General features: G+C 38.2%; 1 protein-coding gene across 1 annotated transcript in view; it reads right to left on the bottom strand.

Moving 5' to 3' along the window:
• Positions 1-18032, bottom strand: part of sh3rf1 (SH3 domain containing ring finger 1) — a 220052-nt gene that overhangs the window by 25373 nt on the left and 176647 nt on the right. Inside the window, exons 3-5 of the mRNA XM_028802191.2 lie at positions 16609-16884; positions 15921-16016; positions 898-1200 (exon numbers count right to left, since the gene is read on the bottom strand). Coding sequence (XP_028658024.2) covers positions 898-1200; positions 15921-16016; positions 16609-16884 — 675 coding nt within the window. The remainder of the gene's footprint in view (positions 1-897; positions 1201-15920; positions 16017-16608; positions 16885-18032) is intronic.

The following is an 18032-nucleotide window of genomic DNA, read 5'->3' as shown; positions in this document are numbered from 1 at the left end:
AAATCCGTGAACCAGCAAAAAATCTGCGATATATATTTAAATATGCTTACATATAAAATCCGTGATGGAGTGAAGCCGCGAAAGGCGAAGCGCGATATAGCGAGGGATTACTGTACTGCATTCTGCATTGTAATCGCTGTAATCTTCTGAAATTGTTATATAGTTATTTATGGATATATGTTTTACATGTCTTTATTGTAAAGTGGTCATCTGCAAGCACAAAAAGTAAAAATTAACAAGACAGATTATATGTAGCCATAGGCAATTTAGATTTCTTCATATTAATTATGTGTTAAAATTACTAAATAATTCTCTATTTGAATGATTTAATAAAAAATGCCCTTGTCCTTAGGAATTGCTAGCAAGAGATATGGAAGTACAAAGAAGTATACGGTAAACCTGAAAATTAGGAAAATAAGGTGGGAGATTAATTTGAAAAGTGATCTCTGTTCCACTGTTACATCCCTAATGAACCCTGTCACCTGGATCTCCTCACAAATCTTTGTACACATGTCCTCCTCTAGGATAACAAAGGTCGATGCACCATGTTTTAAGCAGATAAATGCATACCACTTTCAAAATCAAAAAGGTTCAATCATATTTTAAAGAGATTTAAGAACAGTTAGCATTTGAAAAAAACATAGTAGCCAGTTGACAAGCAAATATAAACTTCCATTTACCTAACAAAAACAGTCTTTATCATTGGCTTGATCAAAACTGTAACTACTCCTAAGAAACAAAAAATTATGTCAGAAATTCAATGAGAGAAACTGACACTAACATCACACTGTTTATAAAATAAGCAACCATACACAATTTGTACTGTACAATATTTGTGCTAAAACCTGGCACAATAACAACAAAACAGATTATATAAACTTTAATGTGTGTACTTGCCTGTGAAGGTGCACTACAAGAAAGTCCTCCAGCCAGCTCTCCAATACGGGCAGCTGCAGTGGGGTTGCTGGAACTTATAAGGACAGGACCGCTGATCTCCATGGAATGACGGTTCTGGGGAGCCTGAGAGGCCTTATTAGACATAGTTAAGGAAGTGAAAGAGTGACGCTTCTTTGTATTCTTCTTTGTGTCTGTGTGCTTCTGTGTGCCATTAGACTGACCAGCTGCAGAGGTCCCTTCTCCAGAGTCTCCTGTACTGGTGGGCTTGTCCAGCTCAATAAGTTGTTTTGCAGCAGAATTGAACTATCAGGAAAACAGTATAAAATTATTCATATGTACTCTGTATATTCATTATTTCTAACAGCAAAATAAAACAACTGTTAAGCAGCTGTCCTATGCCAGTAACACTGAACAAAGATTCTGCTCATGCTCGTCACAAAATAAATGAAGTAGCTTGAAAAGATAGTCAACACACATCATTTTCCCAACAGCCTCACAGATTGGGTTTTTGAGGAAATTCTGCAAATTTTATCTGAGTTTTATGTGATTTGTATAAGGAAATAAAAATAGAGAAAAAACTAATACAACTGTAAACAAAAAAACTAAATCTTTTTGGTTAAGTCAATTAATTTTATACGCAATTATGTAGCTGTATTGCCCATTGTCCATCCTCTGGGAATTATTTAAGAAAATGACAGCAATCCTGGGGGTTTTAAGGCTGAGATTCTAACCGAGCCACTTTGGATCATTATCCTGTGAAATACAAATCCCCCCTTAACCTTTTTTCATTTTCCAGCAGAGTAGTGTAGGGAGCAGTAAGAAAACAATCACTGCACCACTGATTTTGGTTTGAATTGCTGTAAAGACATACTGGATATTCTCTACATTCGCTATTTTTAAAAGTTTATACACAGAATGCAATTAGATTCCAAGAACACATATATGTAAACATATTTAGAAAACCATACTACTTGATGTCAGACTGTACATAAAAACAATTTTAAGCTGTAAGACAAGGTCCTTTTCAAGAAAGAAAATGATAAAATGATGATTCAATATAAAAATTTACTAATTTTTATCCCCAAGAGGGGTCCCATAATGTTCTTATTACAGTGACAACTGTTTTGCATTATTACTGGAGTAATTTTATAGATTTCACACATATACTGAAGTGGCTGGAGGCAATGCGCCTCTGTAAGGACGCAATTCACACACACTGTAGTGTGGGAAGAGGCGGGGTGATGAGTGGAGAGGCAAAAGTTCTGTACAGTGGAACCTCGGTTCATGACCAGAATTCGTTCCAAACCTCTGATCGTAAACCGATTTGGTCGTGAACCGAAGCAATTTCCCCCATAGGATTTTATGTAAATACAATTAATCTGTTCCAGACTGTATGAACTGTATGTAAATATATTTTTTTTAAAGATTTTTAAGCACAAATATAGTTGATTACACCATAGAATGCACAGTGTAATAGTAAACAAATGTAAAAACATTGAATAACACTGACACAAACACCGAGGCTCCTCTCTCTCTCTCTCTCGAAAAAACAGGAACATTTGAACAAATCCGACCTTTATTTAAAAGCCAACCAAGAAAGTAACATTACAGGAGTTCATGCTAATAGCATTATAACCCGATCGCTGTAAACACTCTATTAAAATGAGTTTTAAGCACAGGGGGAAAAAAAATTAACATTTGAAAAAAAGACAAAAGTAACATTGCAACACTTTCTTCTCGCCACTCTTCACTTGCTTAGAAGCCATGGTTAACTGCAAAAGCACACGAAATACTGTAGAGCACAAAGAGTTAACAGGTAAAGCACGCACGTCTGACTGAGAGCAATGAACAGGGAGAGGCTGAACACGTGATTAAATACAGTAATCGGCGCGTACAAACCAGAAGGGAAATGAAATAGAGCACAAAGACTTCACAGCGAAAGCACGCACGCACATCTGACCAAGAACAATGCAACATGTGCGGAAATCATCGGCGCGCACAAACCGAAAGGGAAACTGGCTTGTTCGTATACCGAGTGTGTGGTCGTGAACCGAGGCAAAAGTTTGGCGAACTTTTTGGTCATAAACCAAGTTGTATGTGTACTGACACGTTCATGAACCGAGGTTCCACTGTATATAGCTTAAGCACGATCAATAATAAAGTTCAGTAATTTTTGCCTACATCAAGAAAATGTTTACCGTGTTTTCTCCCCTCACAGGGCGCTACAATATGATAAAAAGTGAATTCACCAGACACAACTGAAGAGCCAAGGATGTATCAACAGACAAAAAACCAATCTGTTTTCTACTGTTGAACCAAAGATTGCTTTTCTGGTGCCTAGACAACTTCCTCTGTCTCAGCAACTGCTTCAAGAAGTTAATCAGCATTAGAAGACCAGCTATGTGCTCTTTTTCTTCAGTGCTGAAGTGTTTTGTCCGTCCATTGCCTATGTAGTGGGGAGTATGTGCAGACAGGTAGTAGGATCACAAAGCAATCTGAGGCAGCAAAATAAAACAGCATTTTTTTTTTGTTTTGTTTTTTTAAGAAGCATGCGCTTCCTGCAAAATAGAAAGGAGGGCATACTTTTTTATCTTATATTTTTTTACACTGTGTTCCACTCATTTTTCAATCAGTTTCAGCAAGACTGTCCTTCTTCAGTACTGAAAAGGCCAATTAATCTAACTAGTATGCCTTGTGTAAGTGGGAGGATAACCCAGGCAGACAAGGGGTGAACATGCAAACTCAACACAGACAACAACTGGACATATAGGACAATGGATAAACAAAGCAGCATCCCTAAGCAATGTACTACTGTGCTGCCAGTTATGCTTTAGCATAAATTCAGTGAATAGAACAGGACAGGAGTAAATACTTTAAAGAAAACATTTGGAGGCACTTTAACCTTAAATCTGTAGACAGTACTTCACAGTTGAATAAATAAAGCATGAAGGATCAATGTTAATGAACTGGAAGTGGGGTGACCAGATGTCCCACTAAGTATTACTGTGACCAGGTTCTGCAAACTGTTTGCAATTTTTTTATTTTTATTTATTAATTTTATTGTAATCATTCCATACAAATAGATCAATTTATAACAAAAAAAAAAGAAAAATTAAAGACAAATCAAACCCCACCCCTGAGAAGGAGAGCTTAGCCAAAAGAGAATTGATTAGGGCTTTTTAATAAGGCAACAATAAACAAAAGAAAGATAGAAATATATATAGGTATATAAAAATAGAGAAGGAAAATAAATACGGTAATAGTTATTTCTCTTATTCTAAAATAATATTGATTAGATCCTGCCAGTTTTTGAAAAAGTTCTGTACAGATCCTCTAACTGAGAATTTGATTTTTTCCAATTTCAAATAATATAAAACATTGGTTTCCCACTGACTTATCAGAGGAGAGTTAGGATTCTTCCAATTTAACAAAATAAGTCTGCGTGCCAAAAGTGTAGTGAATGCAATCACCGTTTGCTTGTCCTTCTCCACTTCAAGTCCGTCTGGAAGAACACCAAACACAGCGGTTAACGGGTTAGGAGGGATTGTGACCCCAAGGCTGTCTGAAAGGCACTTAAAAATTTTGGTCCAAAATGATGTTAGTTTGGTGCAGGCCCAAAACATGTGTCCCAGTGAGGAAGGAGCTTGGTTGCAGCGTTCGCAGATTGGATCTTGCCCTGGAAACATTTTGGACAGTTTTAAGTGAGACAGATGAGCTTGATATATAATTTTCAGTTGAATAATTCTATGCTTTGCGCATATGGAGCTCGAGTGAATTCTCTGCTTTGCTACCTTCCATTCCTTTTCTGATATATTGATTAAGAGATCTTCTTCCCAATGTCCTCTTGGGTCTTTGAAAGGTAGGGGACTCTAATAAGATTTTATATAATGCGTAAATGGTGTTTAATTCCTCGAAATTGAGCAGTATTTTTTCCAGCATGGTGGAGGGTATGAGGTGAGGAAAATCGGGCAGTTTCTGTTTAACAAAATTTCTAATTTGAAGATAGTGAAAGAAATGTGTAGCTGGAAGGTTGAATTTGGAACGTAATTGTTCAAAAGATGCAAATATGTTGTCTATATATAGATCTCTGAGCATTTTAATCCTAAAACTTTCCCAGGTATTAAAAACTGGATATGTTTGCGAGGGTTGAAAGAGGTGGTTCTCTTGCAGAGGTGCCGCGGATAAAAGATTTTCCATCTTAAAATGCTTTCTAAGTTGGTTCCATAGTCTGAGTGAGTAAAGCACAATTGGGTTATTAGTATATTTGCGATAACTTGCATTTATTGGAACGCAGAGCAGGGAGTATAAAGAAGTACTACAGGATTTTACTTCTATTGTGAGCCAAGCCTGTGTATGTTCATTTTTTTGTGTCCAGGTTTTTATGGCTTGTATGTTTGCTGCCCAGTAATAAAACTGAAAATTAGGTAAAGTCATGCCACCTTCTGCCTGAGGTCTTTGTAGGGTCGCTCTTCGGATACGTGGGTGTTTTGAGTTGACATGAATGAGGTTATTGTTGAATCAAATTGCTTAAAAAATGATTTACTGAAATATATTGGAATGTTCTGAAATAAAAAAAGTTTAGGAAGGATATTCATCTTAACAACGTTAATTCTTCCGGCTAGACTGAGATGAAGGGTTGACCATCTAGGCAAGTCTTGCTTAATTTTTTCCATACAGACAGCAAAATTTTGTTGATAAAGAGCTTTATGTTTACTTGTGATATTTACCCCCAGGTATTTAAACTGATCTGCTATGGTAAAAGGTAGGGTGTCCAATCTAATATTATATGCTTGTGAATTCACTGGAAAGAGTATACTTTTATTCAGATTAATTCTGAGACCGGATATCTTTTGAAATTCTGTTAGTGCTGTTAGAACTGCAGGCACAGTGTTTTCTGGGTCTGATATATACTGTATAAAACCATATCATCTGCATATAGAGAAATTTTCTGTTCCAGTCCTTCTCTGATAATCCCCTTTATCTGATAAGAATTTCGACAGTGAACCGCCAGTGGTTCAATGGCGATTGCAAACAGCAGTGGTGACAAGGGACATCCTTGTCTGGTACCACGTTCTAGCTTAAAGTAGTCTGAGCAAAAGTTGTTAATACAAATTGAAGCTTCTGGATTGGTATACAGTAGTTTGATCCATGCACAAATATTCGGGCCAAACTCAAATTTCTCCAATGCAGTGAAAAGGTAGTTCCATTCAATCATATCAAATGCTTTTTCTGCGTCTAATGATAGTAAAATCTCTGGGATGTTTGATTTTGCTGGTGAATATATAACATTAAACAAGCGTTGGAGATTGGAAGATAGGTGTCGGCCTTTAATAAATCCAGTTAGATCCTGTGATATTACCGAGGGCAGCACTTTCTCCATCCTTCTAGCTAGTCCTTATTTTGCTTAGGAAAGACAGTAATTAAATGCTTGACGAGATGTTTGAGGTAGTATTTGGTTGTCTCTAGCTTCTGTAAATGTTGCCAATAAGAGGAAAGCTAGCTGATTGGAGAATTTCTTATAAAATTCTACGGGGTAACCATCAGGGCCTGCTGATTTCCCGCTTAGAAGTGACTTTATAGCATCTAGTAATTCTGTTAGCGTCAGAGGTTTATCCAGTTCCCCAGCACTTAAAGCATCTATTTGTGGTGTCTGTAATGTATCCAGAAATGCATTAGATTGTGTGTTGTCTTCTTTGAACTCAGTAGAATATAAGGATTTATAATAATCTCTAAATGCGTGCATTATATTTTTATGGTCAATGATTTCTTCTCCATTCGTGTTGGTGATTACTGGTATTGCATTGCGAACTTCGTTTGTGAATTTGTTGAGCTAAAAGCTTATTAGGTTTTTCTCCGTGTTCATAGTAATGATGTCTTGACTTATAAATAAGTTGTTCAGTTTCTTTAGTTGTTAAGATGTTAAGTTCTGTATGCAGGGCCTGCCTTTTCCTGTGAAGAGCTTCACTTGGATGCGTGGCTTGTTCTTCATCTATTCTAGTAATTTCGCTTCTTAGCTCTGACACTTTCTTGGTTTCTAATTTATTTCTGTGGGAAAGATATGAAATAATCTGTCCTCTTAAGAAGGCCTTTAGAGTTTCCTAGAGTGTTCCTGCAGAAACCTCTGTGGGCGTGTTTGTCTCTAGGAAGAAGCTGATTTGTTTGGATATAAATTCTGTGCAGTTCTCGTCTGCCAATAGAAGAGGGTTAAGACGCAATCTGCGAGGTGAGTGTGAGGGGCTTAATGATTTTAGCTCCAAGACTAGAGGGGCATGGTCGGAGATAACAATTGTGTCGTATTTGCATGATTTAATCTTAGGCAGGAAATTATTATCTATAAAAAAATAATCAATTCTTGAGTAGCTATAATGCACTGGTGAGTAGAACGAATATGTTCTTGAGTTTGGGTTAAGAAACCTCCAGGGGTCTGATAAGTTGTGGTCATTTAAAAACTGTGTAATTGTCTTTGCAGTGTTAGATGTCATCCCCCCTGTCACAGGAGTCCTATCTAAGAGTGGATTTAAAACACAATTAAAGTCCCCAGCCATTATAATTTTATGAGTGTTCACATTGGGAATGGATGCAAATAGATTTTGCATGAATTCCTTATCATCGACATTGGGTGCATAAACATTTATCAAAATCATTTTACTGTTAAATAAGTTGCCCATGACCATCACATATCTCCCTTCAGAGTCCAAAACTACTAACGGAACTGTTCTGTGTATGAGAATTCCCGCCCCTCTAGTTTTCTCTATAAAGCTAGAATGGAACATTTGGCCAGTCCAGTCTTTTTGTAGTCTGAACTGATCCTTGCTTAGTAAGTGGGTCTCCTGTAAAAATACTGTTTTAGCGTTTAAGCCTGTTAGGTGAGAGCATACTTTCTTTCTCTTTAATTCGTGATTCAGTCCTTTAACATTCCAGCTCACAAAGTTAACTGTCCCATCATGGAGACATTGATTCTGAGTTTTTAATGTCATTTTATAGTCTAAACTGGTTGTGAGGCAGTTTTAATCTTAATTTCAAAATTCCCCATGAGTTATTGCATTTTAGCCTATTGTTGCCTTGATATTTATAGTTGTAATAATAATAATTCATTACATTTATATAGCTATAAGGATTAGAAGAATAGATTAGATATAGCCTGCTCTCCTTCTCTCCCCCCTTTATCCCTCCACCCCCCCCATTTTGCCTCCCCACTTGAGGCTTGTTCCCACTTCGCGATATCCCGGTCCTCTGACATACAAAGAGACAGAACACGTCCAAAACAAAACAAACCCCACCCCGCAGCGGCGTTAGAGAATTAAAACAAAGAGATATCTATTGCAGCTGAATTCTAAATACTATCTGCCGAAAATATAATCATTAACAGTCTTTAAGCTTAAAATAATCTTCAGCAATTTTAAGATATTAAGATAATAAAAGAAAGAACCCTGGGAATGATTTTAAAAAGCAGTCTAGGATAAACATAGTAAATCCTAATGTAATAGTATAAAGTAATAGTAGAAATAGCAATAAACCAAGAGTATGATGTTAAACAGTCTACTTTAAGGTAGTAAAAAAAAAAAAAGAAAAAAAAAACCCAGCCCTACTTTAATTACTTCCACACTTGCGTCTATAACTGTAATTAAGACAAACATATAATGTCCAAGTAAAGAAAAGGATGTATAATTATAATACCAGTCTCTTTAAAAGTGGATCCAACAGCAGATGATAGGTCCTTCCTATGTCTTGACAGAATACGGCTCCTTATTAACTTTCAAAAAAGTGTCGGAAACAACTTTTTTAGTTCCTTTTCAGCTTCCTCCTTGCTTGCAAATACATAATATTGGTCTTGAACTTCCACTTTCAGTTCGGCGGGATACAAGAGGCTGTATTTGATATCGGCTTTCTGTAGCAACTTTTTAATGTAAAAAGTAGGCTGCGCGTTTTGCAGCTGTTAATGGTGAGAAGGCCGTTACAGCAGGTGCTGCGGGCTCGCAATGAGAGCACACCCTGCAGAGCCTTTTCTTGTCTCGAATATCGCGACCTGTATCACTTGCACCTTCGCTCCCATTTTCACTCTCGACTGGAGACGATACAATGGAGCGGGGTCCCAGGAAATCTGCGCATTCATCTGCCTGTTTCAGGTCAGTCTCCGAGAGGCCATACCTTGCACTCGAGCCGGATGTCTGTCCAGACTTTGATGCAGCTTTAAGTTTCTTTTCCGGTTCTTTCTGACATTTCTTCTTGTTACTCATGCTTCTATATTGTAGTGGAAGTTCCTTGGTCAGATTAAATACAGGATACCTCTAAATAATATGAAATACGCTGCTAGCGGAGCTCTGCTTCAGACGTCCATCTCCTATAACGGACGACACCAACTCCAAACTGTTTGCAATTTAACATAATTTAAGATGCTGCACGATAGGCATCAAAGTTGTCATGCAATAAAATTTAAATTTAGAGTCCTCACTGGCTTAGTACATGGAGATATCTAAATAGAAATCAATATCCTTAGCTAGAGCATCGCTAAACAAACCTGCCATCAGACTAGTTTAATTTTATGCTTACTGTGGGCAAAAAAATCGAGTGATGGTAATTTCTAAATGAGAACGATACCTGTCAAGTTTCTGTGTCTGACATTTCATAGCTATGAAGTCTAATCGTTAAGGCAAAAATTTTAAGGAAGATGCAGCACAAGGCTCGATTTGAGAACAACTTCCATACATTTGGTTTCTCCATCCTGTTCTTCTTGTCTTTTCTCCATCCAAACTGAACAATGATCAATTCTAAAATAAAGCAGAGATATTCAATGGCTCCTCCCAAATAGTGATGTGAATCCAGGCTTTTGCAAGGCTTGCCTAAAAGGTGCCTTTAAAACTGCTTACTCTGGCTGCTCGGAGCCTCTGACCTGGTCTTAGCTGGAAATACAGAATTTCTCTGGGGAGATGGGAATTGGGTTTTCTACAGAATGACAGCAACAGTGTTTGCTTTTTTTGTCTGAATGAGGATGCTGGAGTTGGTGTGGTAATCCTCCTTATTCATAAAAAGGATTTTCTACTGGCAGCTGTGAAGGAAATTCTAGAGTCTACAGGTAACTTGTACAGTAGAAGAGTGAAATTGCATTTTAGACCAGAGGTAGGCAATGTCAGTCCTGGGGGGCCACAGTGGCTACAGATTTTTGTTCCAGACCAGTTTCTTAATGAGAAGTCAATTATTGCTAATGAAGCACTTATTGCTCAAGTGAAATTTTAGGTTTTCGGCTTCCCCTTGTTAAGATTCCACACCCTTAATTGCTTATTTCAGTTTTAGGCCAGTTTATACTTCACGTGATGTGACGTGTGCTCCTGCTAACACTACTGCTACACAAGCGATGTACTGTTTATACTTGCATGTATACTTTACGTAAATATAGAAGATTCTATCAGGTGGCAGCGCGAGATATCATCACGGTGAGAAAACAACGTTCGGCTTCGCTGTGTTGTGAATTGCCTGAAACATCCATTAAATTCCCAGGACAGCCTTGCCACAATATCTCTGAAAAGGGTAGATTTTTAATGATTGCTTCCATCAATCCAGGGATGCGCCCATTCTAGCAAGTATTGGCAGAAACAATGCCTGGATGGGGCATCAGCTCATCGAAAGGTGAATACCAGCACACATATACACTGGCATCATTTTAGCATCACCAAATTCCCAAACCTGCACATCCTTGGAAGGAAACCAAAGCATACTGTGGAAACCCAACAGGAGAACATGCAAACTCTAGGCAGGGAACACCAGGGCCGTGACTCCCTGAGAGGGAGCAGCATTACCGCTCCGCAATTGTGCTGCCCCCACATGTGTAATTATTAACAGTATTCATTATTTAAATGAAGATAATAATTTAAATGAAGCTAACAATTTATCTGTAAAATGTAATATACATAACTTAATGCATTTCATCATGAAAATGATATCAAGTATAAATCTAAGGATTCAGTGTGCAGAGAGCTAGAATATCATAAATTTAATGTGTTCTGTGTGGCAATTGCTGCCTGCTGCTGCTGTCAACGCAGGAGGAAGCCCCAGAAGCACACAGCCATTTAAAACTGGGTTGGTTTTAAGATGACATTTATAACAGTTTACTTTAAAGACAAAATAAACTACGAGATTGAAGTGGAAATTTTGAGATTAAAGCCAAAATTTCCACTTTAATTACAAAATAAACCTCTTCAATAGATGGTGTCCCTAATTTTTTTTCTCTGTGGCTCAAATATGCTTCCATACATTCTGATGCTGTTGTGGGAAAAAAAAAAAAAAAAGGCACAGAACAGGCATGTCAAACTCACTACCATTGGTGGGCCGCTTCGACTGCCATACGTGCGTCAGCGGGCCGTACTGTAACAAATACTATTATACAAAGTTACTGTAGCTTTCTTTCCAATACTGAAAACTTAAAAAATTTAACACTTAAAGTTTAAAGAAAAGCAATTTATTTCCATGCAGTCTCTATACAACAGTGTAGAATTAGAGTCTTAACCTCTTAGCTAGGTCCTTATTATATTACTAGGCTCACCCGCCTTTTAATGTGACCGACTTTTATCCTCAATTTGTGTGCGCTTCATGTGTACATCAGGCATGTAAGTGTAGGGAATGAGAACATCAAAGTGCCCATTCATAACATCTCCCGAAAACCTAAGTTTTTTTATCCCCTCGAGTGCCTGTCCAAACTTGGGAGTGTAGGACTCCATAATAATATACTTGAAACTCATTGGGGAACAACTCTTCCGCTGCCATTAGCTCAGAAATGGTACCATAAGTTTGAGACTTTGACATTTCAGTGAGATACTGAAGCTCATTTGTATAAGAGATTCCTGACGGCATCATTGTAAATGGCTGAAACCTTGACCAATTACTTAAAACATGTTGTACAATGTCAGCCCGAATCTGTACCGCTAAAGACGGAGTTTCATGCACTAAATAAGCTACAGATTAGAATAAGCAAGCACCATCTCCCCTGATATTTACTACGCGGTGAGGCATTTGTACTCCATCAACATTATTTCCAGAGACATAATTTTGTCTATTTTTCCAGCGCATCGCGCACAAAAGCAAGGGAACGGTGGGAGCACCAGAACTCTGCTCACATCGCGTCGCTTCATACCGCAAGCCGCAAGTAGTAAGTCTGTGATAAGCGGAATACCGCTATGCTTTGCACTCACGGGACGGAAGGACAATCCCGACTGCTTTTATATAGTGTCTTGATGATTGATATTCATTATATTATATTCATTGCTTATATAGGAGCCGTACAGTGTGAGATTTATTTCTTTTGTCCCGACACTTGGCATCTCTTGTTAGTAACCAGTTCGTCAATATCAGGCTTGAAATCTTGTGCAGCTGCAACTTTTATGAGGGATGAAAGGTGCTCGACGGTAAGTCTTGAGCGATGTGGGGTTTTGGTAGCTTTCGTTAACAAAAACAATTGCTCACAAAGGTAAGTGCCTCCGAACATTGACAGTACTCTCGATGCCAACTTACGGATCTGCACATACAAGGGTGGCAGGTAAGCATACAAGCCTGGCACACCAACTTCATTGTATTTTGCCTTCAGAATAGAATCTGACTGCACTTCAATCAATTCCATTTGGATATTCTCAGGCGCATTCTCAACGTTGTAAGAGAACAGCGCAATGCCCTGTTTGTGTGAACTGAAATCACGAAAATGCTCACTGAATTCATTGCTCAGTAATTCAAGTTGGAAAACAAATCCTCCAAAAATCAAACTTTACTTTACTAAGTTTACTTCAAAGTTTATATTGTAAAATAAGCCGATATGCAAAAAGCCACCTGACCTACAATAATTTTACAAACTCAAAATCACACAAATATGTTAATAAACAACTCACCAACTTCTCGCATCCACTTCTGATCTTCAGCTGTAGCACAAAATTACATGAAACTAGAGCAAAAAAACGTGAAAATATGCGGGCTATTACTACTCGTGATGGTCAGTTCTGCCCAGTGGCCAGTCTCAGCAGCCCAGACAGTAGTGTATCCTTAGCAGGGGCGGCTCTAGGCTCATGGCAGCTCTGGGCAGAGAAAGAATCGGTGGCCCCTTCGCCTGGCAATGTCAATACGGTATCTTATGCACGGTGGATGGCCACATCCGTTGCGGACACTGCATAGCCGCCTCATGCTCATGACATGCTTCTATATACGTGTGTCCGTAACTTGAAAACCAAGTGGCGGCCCATGATATTCTCATTACGGCAAAACATTATAATACTACATATAGCTTACTGCTCCGACTCTAGCTACATTTATAAATACAGCGTACTAATTAACAAGAAACGGAATGTTTTTCGGCCACATTGCCGTCAGCTGTGTCATTATTTTCTCTTTCTGTTTTATATTCAATATATATTGGCGTGGCGGCCCCTGGGATTTGGCGGAACTGTGCAGGTGCACACTTTGCACATGCCTAAGGCCACCCCTGCTGCAGCCTAGCACTTCAGTTGTGACGCTGTGGCTCATTAACTTTGGACAAGGCTCGTGGCTATACTAGCAGATGACGTTTCCGGTACTGTAATGCCATGGGAAAACGCGCTTTTGTCAGAAGGCAGAAGTAAGAAAAGTCAATAAGTAACACCGAAGATGCAGAATGATTCAATCACAAACGATAGTAATTATTTTGTACAAGTTCAGTGCTAACTAGGATCTGTCATGTGGGCCGCACAGATTTCTGTTGCGGGCCGCGTGTTTGACATGCCTGGCATAGAAGATGGTATGAGAGACCTTTAAAATGTATCTCATCATTACGATGGGAAATATGTGACACTTGAATATAAAAGCACCATGAATACATTTGTATGCCAGCATTTTGCTTCACCACATCAAACATCGAAGCACGCACATTGATCCTGTAGGATCTGCAAAGCGGCTTGCAATCACAAGTTAATGTCACATTCCAATTTGAACACACTATACCCCCCAATTCTTTGCTGGTACTGTAATTTGCGCATGCATCGTGTTAATTTTTGAGGACCTGCTCAGAGAACGCGTCAAATGAACCCTGGGAACGTGCGTCAAATGAACCCTGGGAACGCGTAGCAGCCATGATGCGCGCGCAAGCATGTACGTTTTCTGAGCTGGAAGTATAAACCAATCCTTAAGTAGCTGCATTAAGTGTTTTTAATGGCTCCTTATGAGGAATAAGATGCAAACGACAAAGGACTCAGCAGTTCTCCATCTAACATGTTTCCATTTACACCTGTGTAGATTAATTATGCACTATTTGGTTTAATAAAACACTTAAGAGAAAAACATTCCTTTTTTGCTATATAACTGCATTCAGATTTGAAATACTCTGTGTAGCATTTCTGTTTATTGTAAAGAGCTATAGTTTGACCATAAAGAACACTTTGTGATGAAAGTAACAGTGCTTTATGAAACTGTCCATTCATTCTGTGACCCATAGTAGTTGAGGTGTCACACCAGTCAATGGATACCACCCAATGCAAAGCTCAGACATGTTTAATCAAACTCATGGTTGAAACTGATGGTTTGGCTTTGTACTTTGAGCAAGGGTGTTGTATTGTGTTAGCCATTATGAATGTAGAGAAAAGCCAAGCAAAATGACACCTTTTAGTTTAGTTTAGTTAGCCAATAAAAGGTGTCATTTTGCTTGGCTTTTCTCTACTTTGAGCAGTTATTAGACATTAGTTCAGAAGAGTAAACAAATGTTGATCTGCTATAAAAATAAATTTATATTTTACGTGGTAATTAGTGGGATTAAGACATCCTCCTTATGGTGGTTTAAAGTGTGTATCCGTTTACCAGCTGGAGTTCTTGAAGCTTTTAATGCTACTCTGAACCATGTAATTCTGATTTTCTTATTTTTGTGCCAGTTTCATTTTAGACTGCACACTTCATTTTCTTCCTCTATGTTCTAATAAATATCCTGCCAAGGCTGTGTGCATATCATTCACACTAAAGACTGAAATGCAGGACTAGACTGTGAACAAGTATAATTTTCAGCTTCAGCCAAAACTTGTGTAGTGCATTTTGACCCATTGTCATCCTCATTTGAAAAAGTGGGAGGGAAAGAAATGTTTGGTCAGTCAACATAAGAAACATAAAGAAGAACATCCATCCACCCATCCATCCATTTTCCAACCCGCTGAATCCGAACACAGGGTCACGGGGGTCTGCTGGAGCCAATCCCAGCCAACACAGGGCACAAGGCAGGAACCAATCCCGGGCAGGGTGCCAACCCACCGCAGGACACACACAAACACATCCACACACCAAGCACACACTAGGGCCAATTTAGAATCGCCAATCCACCTAACCTGCATGTCTTTGGACTGTGGGAGGAAACCGGAGCGCCCGGAGGAAACCCACGCAGACACGGGGAGAACATGCAAACTCCACGCAGGGAGGACCCGGGAATCGAACCCAGGTCCCCAGATCTCCCAACTGCGAGGCAGCAGCGCTACCCACTGCGCCACCGTGCCGCCAAGAAGAACATTGGTCCCTATATTCATTAAGGAATTTTAAAAAATGCTCCCTTCAACTAACCAGTTGGATTACACTTGTAATGTGCTATTGTTTAAGCTAAAGCATAATTAAAAAGACAGCACTGTCTGAATGTCAGTGAGAAAGGCAATTTAACTAAGTAGATGTCTGAGAAAAAGAAATCACCAAACATATTAACCACTATTAAAAATAGACAGCAATCAGCATGAAGTGTAGGTTTAAAGACGCTCTGGAATTATTGCAATGCAATTTGTTGCCTTTTAGTAATAGAGAAGCTGTGGGAGACTGTTTAAATCCTGCCTACAATATGAGCAGAAGTAATTTTCTTGGCAGGGTAAAGTGTGTAGAAGTAAATAGTTTGACTATACAGAATAAATGTATTTATACAACGGAATGGCTGAGTATAAGAAAATAATTTTAACATTTTTGGTAGGATTTATTCACTGTCACAGCTTCCTAATTCATTTACAGATGCATCTCTTGTAGCAAAAACTTTTAAAAGTGTTCATGTGTTCACTTACTTCAACATATGAGATGGGAAAAATTCCAATCTTATCACCCAGCATTCCTTCTGCCCAGTTTTCATCCACTCGTCGAATAACTGTCAGTATATCATCCTTTTAAGAAATAAATTAGTAAACAACAGGATTATAAAACCATAACTTCCTCATTGTTAGTTTATATAGAGAAGCAGGTAGGGATTGCAAGAGATTAAAATTATACTAAGCATCAGTTTCCAGGTTTCTAAATCTCAGTATTCATGCAGTTCTTCAGTTGTTTAAAAACTGTGCCAATGACTTCAACACCCTTTGCTAATTTATTAAACACTCCAAGACTGATGCCAAGACAGAAAAATTGTGTGTCCAGTAAATTATCAAAGCATGCATTTCCTAAACTGACCTGATAAGAACCATCAGAAACAGTGACACAAAAAGACCTTTGTGTTGTTTTTTTTTTTAAATCCAGACTAGACAACACCAGTTTTCATTTCTACCAATTTGGACCAATTTGTGTCTTAGTAAACAGAGCTTACTTTGTGAGGCTACAGGACAAAGGTCAATATCTGTCTAATTCAAGAAGGGTTGTCCAGCACCACAAAGGTTTATATAAGTCTGTAAAATCTTACCCTGGGTGGCTCCATCCTCTTATCTGAAAAAAGATACTTCAATAAGGGAGACATTTTAATTCAAGACACAAATGCACACATACCTTTAAAAAAGGCAAACAATCCTTATCTGCTTCTTTGTCTTTCACTTCAAAGTCATAGAGGGCTTTACACTGTGGTGGTGGCTGAGGTAAGGGTTTGATGATCTGAACAAAATTAGTGGGAAAAAAGCCATGAACATTGTTGAGTTCTCCATGGTACCAGTTTTCATCTACTTGCCGCCGGAGTATAATGATGTCCCCCTTGTTGAACTTGAGATCTCCAGGCTCCTTGCCATCATAATTATATAAAGCTTTGGCGCATGGTAGCTGAGGTACACCCTGTAACAAATTAAAATGCTTACAGTTACAAGTCATTCAGCAAAATGAGCATCTTCATCGTAAAGAGGCAAGGTGATCCAATACCTGTGTTGTGAAGGCTAAAACTAAATTTGGTGGTGTAAAACACTAACTATGAAGCTTACTCAGGTAAAAACAAATGCAGAAAGCCTAAAAATGTAAATTATCACAGCTTTTGGCACTTAAACAGATAAATTAATCAACTTATATTTAATTTGATGAGAAGACTGATCTAGCTTTTTTAAAAACATCTAAGCAGTGCCACTGTAGTATCAAACACACTGTCTCACTTTTAATATGTTAATTTTTTATTTGTAAGAATGTACCAAAAAGACTAATGTAATTAAAAATTCAACTCCATACCACACATTGCTGGGAGTTTCAGCAGAGAAAAATTCATTTAATTCATTTGCTTCAGTGTATTTTTCTGTACAACACGTAAAAGCAAACAAGGAAGACATGTGATGGTCATGGGCAACTTATTTAACTGTAAAATGATTTTGATAAATGTTTATGCACCTAATGTCGATGATAAGGATAAAGAATTCATACAAAACGTATTTGCATCCATTCCCAATGTGAACACTCATAAAATTATAATGGCTGGGGATTTTAATTGTGTTTTAAATCCACTCTTAGATAGGACTCCTGTCACAGGGGGGATGACATCTAACACTGTAAAGATAATTACACAGTTTGTAACTGACCACAACTTATCAGACCCCTGGAGGTTTCTAAACCAAAACTCAAGAACATATTCTTTCTACTCACCAGTACATCACTGCTACTCAAGAATAGATTATTTCTTTATAGATAATAATTTCTTGCCTACGATTAAATCTTGCAAGTACGATGCTATTGTTATTTCCGACCATGCACCTCGTAGATGGCATCTTAACCCGCTTCTATTAGCAAACGAGAACTGTACAGAATTTATATCCAAACAAATCAGTTTCTTCCTAGAGACAAATAAATCCTCAGAGGTTTTTGCAGGGAACTCTAAAGGCCTTCTTAAGAGGTCAGATTATTTCATATCTTTCCCACAGGAATAAATTAGAAACCAAGAAAGTATCAGAACTAAAAAGCGAAATTACTAGAATAGATGAAGAACATGCCAGGCTTCCAAGCGA

This window comes from Erpetoichthys calabaricus, chromosome 5 (genome assembly GCF_900747795.2).
Source record: "Erpetoichthys calabaricus chromosome 5, fErpCal1.3, whole genome shotgun sequence".
Classification (NCBI taxonomy): domain Eukaryota; kingdom Metazoa; phylum Chordata; class Cladistia; order Polypteriformes; family Polypteridae; genus Erpetoichthys; species Erpetoichthys calabaricus.
This window is presented reverse-complemented; position numbering and strand designations above follow the sequence as displayed.